This window comes from Leptonychotes weddellii, chromosome 12, assembly GCF_054177405.1.
Source record: "Leptonychotes weddellii isolate Sample4059 chromosome 12, ASM5417740v2, whole genome shotgun sequence".
Lineage (NCBI taxonomy): Eukaryota > Metazoa > Chordata > Mammalia > Carnivora > Phocidae > Leptonychotes > Leptonychotes weddellii.
Window position 1 is genome coordinate 6,222,025 of NC_138380.1, and position 12,986 is coordinate 6,235,010.

The window sequence follows — 12,986 nt, forward strand, 5'->3', positions numbered from 1 at the left end:
CGTCTCGGGAGGATTTCTCTCTATTGCCAAAAATAAACGTCATCTACCATCTCCTTTGTTAACAGTGGCGCACGTAAGTGTCATTTCCCTCTGGATTAATTTAAATCATCTAAAAGCCCACCATTGTGAGTAACAAGCAGTGACCTGTATCTAATCTCTCTGCATTTCAATAGTGTATGTCAATTCTCCAAGAAACATACTTGCCTTAATATTGGGGTCTCTTAGGTAAATACCAAAGGAAAAAATACTGCCAGTCCAAGACATCACTGCATTTTTTGTTCTGTGGCTTAATCTATCATTATAAGGTGATTTTCCAGCCTGTTCTAGCAAACCTTCATCTGTCTCTTGGACTGTCAATCTTTTAACATCATTCCTACAAAAACGTATAGATTTACTTCCTTAGGGAATCCTTGGGGTCTATGTAAATTTTCCATTTTTGTAGTACATGGTGCTCGTGGATTACCTGAATCAGCTGGATCCAAGGGCACCCTACAAATCAGTGTTTATACAAAAAGGATAAGTGCCACCTCTGGTTGGTACGTTCCTGTAGGTGCAACCCCCTCGGTGAGTCAGTGTGCCTTTGTGCAAAGAAAAAGACACTTTCCCTAACCTGTGCCGGGGTGCGTGTGGGCTGGATGTCAACCTTGGCTGGCCTCTTCACCAGCGTACCTCAGGACAAGTCTGTGCCTGCTTGGGATACATGTTGAAAATGCAGGCCCTGGGGACTCTCCCCAGATGTACTGAGTGACGGTCTTCTCAAGTGAACTTGTTTGAAAAGTTTCAGAACATTTGATCTAGTGAGTGGAGAAACTGGAGGCAGGAAAGCTCTGTTTGAAAGCATTCTAGTCAGTCATCCTGTGCAGTTGAGGTTAGGCCTTTTCCTTTAAGCCTTATCTGTCCTCCATTTTGTAATAAAGCTTCTTGTGATAAAAGTTTCATATATTAGGGGTGTATTAGCTCAGGCTGCTATAACAAAATGCTACAGACTAGGGGGCTTAAACCACAGAAACTTATCTTCTTACAGTTCTGAAAGCTAAAAGTCCCAAGATCAAGGTGCCAGCAGGGTTGGTATCTGATGAGAACTGGCTCCCTGGTCCTCATATGACTTCTTCTCTGGGTACAGGGTGGGGGTGGGGGATCTCCGGTGTTTCTTCCTCTTACTAGAAGGACACCAATCCTATTGGATTAGGGCCCCAACCCTATGACCTCATTTAGCCTTAACTAATTAATATTGGAGAACCTGGTGATGTGCACTAGACCTGAGCAAAGTGAATGAGGAAGCACAGAGATTAGGAGTGCTGTGCTTTCCTAAATGGAAAAAAAATACCAAGAATGGGGAAGAAGCAACCCCCCCCCAAAAAACTAACAGCTAGCTGTATGTGTCTGCCCATCTCTCTCCTGAGCCACAGCTTGTGTAGTAATGTCATGTGTTATCTCTTAGGTGCTGATGACTTTCAAATCTACAAGTCCATATCCATAGTCCAGCTTCCTCCCGAGTATTTCTGACTTCCACAGGCATCTCAAACACAAAATGCCCAGAATAAGACTCCTCATCCATATCAACCCTCCCTCTGCACCTCTTCCTTACACTCTCTTGTATTTCCCACCTCTGAAGTTATACTAACTAATCCCCAAAGCTGTAAATCTGATAACGATCCTGGGTTTTCCTACACCCAACCTGTCTCCTAAATTCCTCCCAAACGCCCTTCTTTATCTCTACCATCACCACTAACTTAAGCCAACTTCTAAAAAATTTTAGTGTTTTTATTAACGTTTTTTTCCTGCAGTGCATTCATCACCCTTGTAACAGATTGGTCTTCCTAAAATGCAACTCTGTCATTCTCAAAAAATATTTTTAGAAGTCTCCGATTTTATTATAAATGGAAACTCTAACATGACATTAGGAAAAAACCTCCGAGCTGACCCAGACCTGCCTTTTCAGCTTAAGCTTGTTACTTATTCACCATATGAACTTGACTCTTACCAAATGACTCTTATCTTTCCCAAGTGCATCATATTCTCATGACTGCTCCCTTATCTTCCTAACTCCTTGTTCCACCATTCAGTCTCAACACCGGGAACATTTGAGGTATGTGCACAATGTCAGCACATCCTCTAAATACCTTTCTCTGATAGCACTCTTTGCATTCAGCTGTAACCTGCTTGCTTCCCTCATAGACTGAACCCCTGCCAGGGCAGGGATTTGATCTTGCTTTTGCATTTTCTCCATCCAGATCAAGCTGTTCTGTGGCTTAATACTTGGATCTGTGATATACCCACTAACACAGGGCGGGCTAGGGGTGAAGGAGCACTGAACTACATAGGACTTGATTATGGACTTGAGGGTTCTAGGGAATCAGGTAGACACAACTGCGAAACAGCTAGACAGGAATAGTTGGATGTGCACATGTTCTCACATATACACAGAAACTCTCCCCGCCCCCTTCTAAATGATCCTGTAGACTGTAATTCCAAAACCCATCGAGATCTAAGTTTAAGTGAGCCAACAAAACAAAATCAGAAGATGAATTCACTCCATATAAATTTAAAGATTTTTATTTACTTGACAGAGAGACACAGCGAGAGCAGGAACACAAGCAGGGGGAGTGGGAGAGGGAGAAGCAGGCTTCCCCCCGAGGAGCGAGCCCGATGCGGTCTCGATCCCAGGACCCTGGGATCATGACCTGAGCCAAAGGCAGACGCTTAACGACTGAGCCACCCAGGCGCGCACTCCATATAAATTTAAAATAATAGAGACAGGGGCGCCTGGGTGGCTCAGTTGGTTAGGCGACTGCCTTCGGCTCAGGTCATGATCCTGGAGTCCCTGGATCGAGTCCCGCATCGGGCTCCCTGCTCGGCAGGGAGTCTGCTTCTCCCTCTGACCCTCCCGACCCTCCCCCCTCTCATGCTCTCTCTCTCTCACTCTCTCTCTCTAAAATAAATAAAATCTTTAAAAAAAAAATAATAATAGAGACATCTGGAAGATATCTTAAAATCAGTACATTTCATTCACCAAAATATAAATGAATTCTAACATTTAAAAATACTAGGAAATAAAAAATGAAGAGATATACAAGCAAGTGGATATGAAAAAGAGCCTTGGAAATGAGAAAATAAAGTTACTGACTGAACTAACATCCTGAATAGAATAAGCTTTAGGAATCTACCCAGAATGAAGTAGAGAGATAAATATGAATAATAAAAGTACGAAAGCAGTGAGGATACATAGAGAATTGATTGAGAGCTTCTAATATATAACTAACAGTTCCAGAAGGAAAAAAATAATAAAGGGAGTGTCTGAGGGTGCCTGGGTGGCTCAGTTGGTTAAGCGACTGCCTTCAGCTCAGGTTGTGATCCTGGAGTCCCAGGATTGAGTCCCACATCGGGCTCCCTGCTCAGTGGGGAGTCTGCTTCTCCCTCTGACCCTCTCCCCTCTCATGCTCTCACTCTCTCTCTCTCAAATAAATAAAGTCTTTAAAAAAATAAAATAAAACAAAGGGAGTGTCTGAGTAGCGATACCTGAAAATGGCTGAGAGGTTTCCAAAGTTCTCCATTGAAAAGTGCACTTCCATTACATAGGAAGATGGTAAAAATTAGTCCACACCTAGCAATGATGGTGAAACTAGCTTCAAGAATAAGGAGAAAAATCGGGGCACCTGGGTGGCTCAGTCAAACATCTGCCTTCGGCTTAAGTCATGATCTCAAGATCCTGGGATCGAGCCCCATGTCAGGCTCCCTGCTCAGCGGGGAGTCTGCTCCTTCCCCCTGCTCATGCTCTCTCTCTCTCTCTCAAATAAATAAATCTTTAAAAAGAATAAGGAGAAAAACATGAAGGGCATGGAGAATGTGGGGGGATTGTAGGTATGTTTATTATCTTGATTTTGAGGATGGTTTTGTGAACTTATACATGTCAAAACTTAACAAATTATAAGTTTTAAATGTATACAGTTTATGGTATGTCAATTGTGCCTCAATGAAGCTGTTAAAATAAATCAAGATCAATCACTAATTCGTTAATACATAGGTTCTAAAACAGCTGAAGAAAAAAGGAATAAAAATAATATCCAGGGTGATTAAAATAACTAGTTACATAGAAGACTGTCAGGTATTTTAAAACTTCATACTTACTATATAAAGTTTACGGTAGAGATGACTACAAACAGTAAAGAATGAAAATAAAATGATGGAAAAAGATTTACTGAATGAAGTAGTGAAACTACAATGAGAATGAGTTAGAGTTCATGGCAAAGTCCATAAAAGTCCACTAAGATTTAAGAATCATGAACTTGTTTAAAAAGAAAAGGGAAAAAAAAACACATGAACCTAACAATGTGGATTTGTAATATGAAAAGCAAAAGTTATGGGGCACCTGGGTGGCTTAGTTGGTTAGGTGTCTGCCTTCAGCTCAGGTCATGATCCCAGGATCCTGGGATCAAGCCCCACCTCTGCTCAGAGGTGAATCTGCTTCTCCCTCTCCCTCTGTGAGCTCTCTCACTTTCGCTCACTTTCAAATAAATAAAATATTAAAAAAAAGCAAAAGTTACAAAATGACCAAAATAAACATAACATAATTTTAGTTTGATAGCATACCTTTCATAAATGTGTGCATCAAGCAGACAATAAACTTAATAACCATTAATAATCTGATGTGAACAGCAAAAAATTTACTAGTTTTGCCCAATAGAAAGCCTTGTATAGGAAATAACATTGGTTTTAAACACAGAGGACTTACAAAAATTAACAATGTAATTAATAGGTACAATGAAGTCTCAGCATATTTTTATTTATTTTTTTATTTTATTTTTTTTTTAAAGATTTTATTTATTTATTTGAGACAGAGAGAATGAGAGACAGAGAGAGAACATGAGAGGGAGGAGGGTCAGAGGGAGAAGCAGACTCCCTGCCGAGCAGGGAGCCCGATGCGGGACTCGATCCCGGGACTCCAGGATCATGACCTGAGCCGAAGGCAGTCACTTAACCAACTGAGCCACCCAGGCGCCCTCAGCATATTTTTAAAAGTCCATTTCATCGTGATCAAATTTCTCCTACCATGAACTGTTAACTTAGGAATAAGAAAGAAAACTTTAAACTAAAAACAAAATTTCCTAGGCTTAGAAACTTTAAAAATACACTCCTAAGGAACTCATAGGTTAAAGAGGAAATCACAGTGCAATTGTAGAATAAACATTAGAAGTTATATATTACCGTATTTGTGAACTGAAGTTAGAATGACAAATCGTGCGTGTGTGTGTGTATACATACATATTGTAAAATTTTTTGAAAACAGTTTCATAGTCAAAACGCTAGGACAAAGGGAGTTCAATGAACTCTGCCTTTGGAGATAGCCAGCTAATCCTTTCTCTGATGCTCCTGTAGTGCTTCATACTTTCCTCTGTTAATAGTTTTATTGAATATTGTTTTGACATTGTTTTTTTACAAGCCTGTGTCCCTCCCCATGAGATGGCAAAACTCAGTGATGACTTGATTAATTTATTTACATGTACCTTGCAATCAAAGATATTCAGAAGGTGTGGGGCACCTGGGTGGCTCAGTTGGTTAAGTGTCTGTCTTCGGCTCAGGTCATGATCCCAGGGTCCTGGGATTGAGCCCCACATTGGGCTCCCTGCTCAGCGGGAAGCCTGCTTCTCCTTCTCCTACTCCCCCTGCTTGTGTTCCCTCTTGCTGTATCTCTCTCTGTCAAATGAATAAATTTTAAAAAAAGATTCAGAAGATGTAAAGAATGTTCACCTGTGAGCCATTGGCTCAGCTTGAGTAGTAAGTCATTAGTAGTACAGATCTGTGACTTACAGTGGGGTTACGTCCCAGTAAACCCATCGTAAGTTGAAAATACCATTTAAAACACCTAAGGGCGCCTGGGTGGCTCAGTTGGTTAAGCGACTGCCTTCGGCTCAGGTCATGATCCTGGAGTCCCGGGATTGAGTCCCACATCGGGCTCCCTGCTCGGTGGGGAGTCTGCTTCTCCCTCTGACCCTCTTCCCTCTCGTGCTCTCTGTCTCTCATTCTCTCTGTCTCAGGTAAATAAATAAAATCTTAAAAAAAAAATTAAAAAAAAAAATAAAACACCTAAACCGGGGCGCCTGGGTGGCTCAGTCGGTTAAGCGTCTGCCTTTGGCTCAGGTCATGGTCCCAGGGTCCTGGGATCGAGCCCCACATCGGGCTCCTAGCTCGGTGGGGAGCCTGCTTCTCCCTCTCCTTCCTCTGCCTGCCACTCCCCCTGCTTATGCACACTCTCTCTCTCTGTCAAATAAATAAATAAAATCTTTTTGAAAAAAAGTAAAATAAAACACCTAAACCTACTGAGCATCATAGCTTAACCCAGCCTACCTTGAATGTGTTCAAAGCGCTTACATTAACCTATAGTTGGGCAAAACACCGAACACAAAGTCTATTTTATAATAAAGTGTTGACTATCTCATGTAATGTATTGAATATTGTACTGAAATTGACAAACAATGGCTCTGTGAGTGCTGATGGTTGTAAGCGTATTGGGTTTTGCCCCTTGTGATCGCATGGCTGATTGGGAACTGCAGCTGCCCAGCATCACGAGAGAGGATCCTCCAGCATTCACCAGCCCAGGAAAAGATCAAAATTCAAAATATAGTTTCTACCAAATGCACATTGCTTTCACACCATTGTAAAGCTGAGAAATCATAAGCGGTAGCATCACAAATCGGGAACCATCTGTACTGATGGAGCACCTGTGTAACCTTGGTTTCAGTCCTCTCCTCACCACCTCTTCCCCATCCCACCTCCCAGAGATAACTGCTATCCCATTGAGTATTCCTGTACATGTCTGTATGCTTTTCCTACATATGTAATATTCCTAAATATAGTGCTATTTTATATGTTCTAAAGTTTCTGTAAGAGGTACCATACTGTATGTAATCTGCAACATGCCTTTTCACTCAACATTGTGTTAGTGCTATTCATGTGTGCTGTTTTTAGCTACAGTTCATTAGTTTTTGCTGCTAGTTTTCAATGTATGGGGAAAAAACCCCACAAGATACCCATCCTCTGGGTGACAGACATTTAAATTGCTTACCTGTTTTTGCTCTTAAAACAATGCTGCTATAGAGATTCTTAAGTATGGCTCCCATGTAAATGTGCAAAACTAGCAGCAAGGTAAGACTTGCTGGGTGATAGGATATGCACATCTTCTTAAGCAGATACTGCATTTCCCTGACTAACAAGATGGAACATTTTTGTGTGTTTATTGCCTATTCATTTTTTTCCTCTTTCTGTGAATTTACTGTTCATAATTTTGCACATTTTCCTCCTGGCTAGTCTTTTGATTTTTAGAAGTTATTTATATTCTCCGGATGCTTTTGCTTGTTGGAAATATCTTTTCCCAGTCTGACCTAATTTTGGCTATGCTATCATGTTTTTTGATGTACAAAAATGTTTTAAATCTTAATCTAATTTAATGTATTGGTCTATCCTTAGCACTTTTAAGACTATGTATATGAAAATATTCAAGCAGCATTATTTATGGCCACATTTTTTTAACTGCTCCTAAATATTTCATACTACCCTACCTTCTATGGGCTGAAATGTATTCTCCCAACATTCGTATGTTGAAGTTCTAACCCCCAGTACGTCAGAACAGAACTATATTTGGACATAGGGCCTTTAAAGAGGCAATTTAGGTAAAATGAGGTCATTATGGGTGGGCCCTAGTCCAATGTCAAGAGATTAGGACACAAAACATCTAGCCTGAGGAACAACCTTGGAGGACAGAGGAAGGAGGTGCCCATCTGCAAACCAAGGAGTTCTCAGAGGAAAGCAACACTGCTGACACCTTGATCTCAGACTTCTGGCCTCCAGAACTGTGAGAAAGTTAATTTCTTTAACCTACCCAGTCTGTGGTACTTTGTTATGGCAACCCTAGCAGATTAATACATTGCCTTGAATTACATCCATTTACGAGTATAATTATAAAATTATGAGAAACATGGAAAACTTTGATGTGGTAAGTGAAACAAGAAAAAATGGTGTGTGTCTCAGAACCATATAAAGAGTACATGTCTGTGGACAGAGACTGGAAATTTATATGAGGAAATAGAGCATTTACATGAGAGTACCAGAATTATAAACAACTTTTACTTTTTAAGTTTGCTTTATTGTTAAATTTCATACTTTTCGATTTTTTTTTTAAACCTTTAAGGTGGGTATAGCAATTACATATATCTCAGCACTTCAACCACCCTGGGTGATTAAAAGTGAAAAACGGGGGTGCCTGGGTGGCTCAGTCGTTAAGCGTCTGCCTTGGGCTCAGGTCATGATCCCAGAGTCCTGGAATCGAGTCCCACATCGGGTTCCCTCTTCCGAGGGAAGCCTGCTTCTCCCTCCCACTCCCGCTGCTTGTGTTCCTGCTCTCGCTATCTCTGTCTCTGTCAAATGAATAAATAAAATCTTAAAAAAAATAAATAAATAAGAGTGAAAGACGGGGTACATTTAAGGACCATTTCATATTTAGGTTATAATACAATTTCTTTGATTTTATAGACTGTAAGTCATGTTCCTAATTTAAGTCCATGGTGTCAGCGATGCCGTGTGTCTGCCTGACTCCCCGAGAATGAATTCCCAGCCTCCTGGCCCCTGGCCCCCGGCGGGAGGATTCTGAGCAGGTCTGCACACTCTCAGAGTGCCCGGCACCACAGACTCCCCATTGCCACGGCGGGGCCTGCTCCTTGACCCCCTTGGCCGGTTCACCGCCCTCGCTCCGTTCCCGGGATGGCCTCACAGATGATCCTACCCTCGCCTGGGGTCCGCTTCGGGAGGAACCAATCCCGCACCCCCTCTCCGTCCAGGGCTCAGTGAAGAGTGAGTCTCCTCCCTACTTGCAGCTCAGTCTGCACGTCCACCTCTCCGTCTCCCTCTCTCCAGCGCCTTCCAGCGCGTCTGGGTCTTGGTCTTTCTCGTTTGGAGACTCCGGCAGAGCGAGACGACCCGCCACCGACCGCACTGCGGCCAGCGCGGCAGCCCTGCGAAGGCGGTGCCGCGGGCGTCGCTGGCTCCTCCGGGCCGCAGGGGGCGCTGTGGGGCGAGGGCAGGCTCGAGTCCCAGCGTGCACCGCGTGGGGGCTGGCCCTGCGGGGCGGGGCGGGAGGCCGCGCGCCGAGGAGGTTTCGGGGGGCGGACACGGCGCTCGGTGTCTCCGGGGCAGCGGCCGGACGGGACCGCGGAGGGCCATGGCCGAACCGGCTCCGGTAAGAAAGGCTTCCCGCGCGGACGCCCGGATTCCGGGCTCGGGGCGGGGCTCCGGCTTGGCGGGTACCCATCCGGGGTCCTCGTGAGGTGGCAGCAGAGAACGGGTGGAAACGGAGCCTGGAGGTCGCGCGAGGCTCCGAGTGTACGGTCTGGGCCCTGGACGGAGCCGGTGACCGCCACTTCTGGGGCTCGTCCGTGGCCGCCCTCGCGAACAAACCGAGCGTGGACCAGGGCTCAGCAGCGGGCCCAGCCTGGGCGGGGGGCGCCCGGGCGCGGCGGGGGCAGGCAAGGGAAAGGAGAGAAATGGGTCTGGTGCCGGCGGTTTGTGTTAGAGCTCAGCCAGTTTACATCACAGTTACTGAATTCGGAACAAGTGTTTTAAAGACAAGATTTTGAGGATTAAAGCGATTGTCTGGCAGCAGCTTGAATAAGAGAATTCATCTGCTAACGTGTTACAGTTTGTGTTGAGTGGAAGGAAGGAAGGGAGGTTGGAAGGAATAGAATAGGATATAAAACCCTAAACAGAGTACACGTTATTTGATTATTTAATGTTTTGTTGTAATCGAGGTTTAGAGGGAATGGCCATTATTTTTTTTTTAAATGTCTTATAAACTTTGATTTTGACCATTTTTCCTGATTACTAAACGAATTCATGAGGTTATTAATTTCCAAATAGCGTTAACAGTCTCCGCTAAGAAAATGTAATTTCTAGGATTAAATATTCAAAAGATATGCAACACCTTTATGGGGAAATTATAAATAAATGGGAGATAACCAGGCCTATAGATGGAAAGACTAAATACAGTAAAAATGATACTTTTCTTCCAACTTAACATATACATTTACTGCAGTTTTATTAAAATGGCAGTAAGACTTTTGGTGACTTTAGACAAACAGATTCTAAATTTCATTTGGAAAAATGCCAAAAATATGATTCTGAAAAAAGAACAACGAAAAGGGAATTGCCCTAGCAGATAATGAAACTTATTAGAAGCCCATAGAATTACTACCGTGCTATTTTGTGCAGGGATAGACACACACAGCAGTGAAAACGGAAAGACAACCCAGATGTAGACTGTACTTTGTTGACTAGTGTCTCCCCAGAATTCATGCCCTTTCTGGAACTTCAGATTGTGACCTTACATGAAGTAAGGTTGTTGCAGATTTAATTGGTTAAGATGAGATCATAGCGTAGTAGGGTAGGTTCTTAATCCAGTGTGACTGTTATCTTTTTAAGAGGAAACACAGAGATCCAGACACACAAAGTTACTGTTACAGTGGAGACAGAGATTGGAGTTATGCAGCTTTAAGTCAAGAAATGCCAGGGATTGCCAGCCAGTACTAGAACCTAAGGGAAAGACATGGAACAGCTTCTCCCCTGGAGGCTTCAGAGATAGCATGATCCTGCTGACACCTGGTATCAGACTTCTAGCCACTAGAACTATAAGAGAATAAATTTTTATTGTTTTAAACCACCCAGTTGGGATACTTTGTTACAGCAGCTTTAGGAAAGTAATACAGAGACTTTCAAAAGCAGTATTGGGACAATTGCCTTTTCCAGTTGGAAAATAACATTAAGGTAGATCACCACTGTATAACAAAAAAATTACATTATGTTCCAGATAAATTTAAAATCTAAACATGAAAAGTAAAACAAGCCTTTTGGAAAAAAATTTAGAATATCTCTGTAACCTACATATAGAAAAAATGTTTAAAACACAGAAAGCAGGGGCGCCTGGGTGGCTCAGTTGGTTAAACGACTGCCTTCTGCTCAGGTCACGATCCTGGAGTCCCAGGATCGAGCCCCACATCGGGCTCCCTGCTCGGCAGGGAGTCTGCTTCTCCCTCTGACCCTCCCCCCTCTCATGTTCTCTGTCTCATTCTCTCTCTCTCTCTCAAATAAATAAATAAAATCTTTAAAAAAAAAAAAAAAACAACACAGAAAGCAAAACGACCTAAGATTGATATGTTTACATCGAAACTGAAAATTTATGTACAATATAAGCATAAATAAAATTAAAAGATAAGACGTACACAAGGAGAAAGTATTTGTAACCTAATATACTCAACAGTTAATCAATACACAAATTACATAAAAGGGGCGCCTGGGTAGCTCAGTCATTAAGCATCTGCATTCCGCTCAGGTCACAAGGGATCAAGCCCTGCATAGGGCTCCCTGCTTGGTGGGGAGTCTGCTTCTCCCTCTCCCACAATCCCCCTGCCTGTGTTCCCTCTCTCGCTGTGTCTCTCTCTGTCAAATAAATAAATAAAATCTTAAAAAAAAAAAAAAGACTTTCTCTCTCTCTCCCTCACCCCACCCTCAAATAAATAAATAAATTTTTTTTAAAAATTAAAGAAGTCCTAGAAATGAAATGATAGATGACCCAGTAAAAATATGGGCAAAGGATCTGAACAGGCAGTTCAGAGAACTGTAGACAAATGGTCAATGGATAAAAGAATGGATTAAAAATTATGACCTATTCAGACAGTGGAACATGACACAAAAGTATATCAGTTCTGTATGTATCAATATGGATAGATGATGAGTGAAAAATACAAGCTGCAGTATAATAAAGGATTTGTGCATAAAAGACAAAGTAATACTTATTTATAGTTACTTATGTCTATGTAAGAATTAAAAGCACAAACAAAAGTTACTACATGCACCATAATGTTTGCATTCTCTTGGAAGAGAAAATAGGACTGAGTATGAGAACAGTATTAAAGAGGGACTAGAGGACTTGAGTTTCATCTGTCATATTCTATTTCATTTAAAGGAAATCTGAAGAAAGATGTTAAATTTGTTAAATCAGTAGTAAATACTAGGATACTTGTTACAGTGTTCTCTAATTCTCTGAACCTTAAACTTCTGAAAATTAAAGTAATAACCAATGAAGGCTTTTTGAGCATTTCTTGAAAACATTTTAAAAGTAAGGAATTTAATCAAAAGAAGAGAATGAGTATATTTTAAGCAAAAACATGCATTCATTTCTGCTATAATACATCACATGCATTTCTAAAAATCACAGTGCAATGCAAAATCATGCAATAAAAACCACAGCTTATGGGAGAAAGGGTGTTAGCGCATAACACTCTAAAAGTTTGTCACTGACATGTTTTTGTTTTAATTCAATTTAGTTAACATATACTGTATTATTAGTTTCAGGGGTAGAATTTAGTGATTCATCACTGACATATAACACCCAGTGCTCATTATTACATCAAGTGCCCTCCTTAATGCCCACCAGCCAGTTACCCCATCCCTCCACCCACTACCCCTCCAGCAACTCTCTGTTTGCTATAGTTAAGTCTCTTATAGTTTACCTCCCTCTCTGTTTATCTTATTTTTTCTTCCTGTCAGTGACATGTTGAAAAGATAAGAACCCAATAAAAACACAGTTTTATGCATGTTAAATTATTAAAAAATAAGCTATCTTAAAAACTACCTGAAATTGACTTATGGAAGTGGGTGTAAGAAGGGGTAGTGCTTGTGAGTTACTGTGAAGTGAGAGGATCATTATCTGAAATCAGTTGGAAAGTTGTAACACCAGGTGTGGATAGGTAGGGCTCATAAAACAAGGTAATCTGAGGTAGCTGGTAGATTCTCGAAGGGGTGTGTGTGTGTGTGTGTGTGTGTGTGTGTGTGTGTGTGTGTGTGTGTGTGTGTGTGTGTGTGTGTGTGTGTGTGTGTGTGTGTGTGTGTGTGTGTGTGTGTGTGTGTGTGTGTGTGTGTGTGTGTGTGTGTGTGTGTGTGTG

General features: G+C 42.0%; 1 protein-coding gene across 2 annotated transcripts in view; it reads left to right on the plus strand.

The window, feature by feature from the left end:
• The first annotated feature begins 6,085 nt into the window (after nt 1-6,085).
• ZNF786 (zinc finger protein 786) overlaps nt 6,086-12,986 on the plus strand; it is a 21,172-nt gene continuing 14,271 nt past the window's right edge. Inside the window, exon 1 of one of the 2 annotated variants that reach the window (XM_081799908.1) lies at nt 6,086-7,849. Coding sequence is in view for 1 of the 2 variants with exons in the window: in XM_031025483.2 (XP_030881343.2) it covers nt 9,212-9,229 (18 nt within the window). In the remaining variant the exon portion in view is untranslated. Of the gene's footprint in view, nt 7,850-9,121; nt 9,230-12,986 lie in introns of those variants that run through there. The other variant, XM_031025483.2, reaches the window with a different exon arrangement.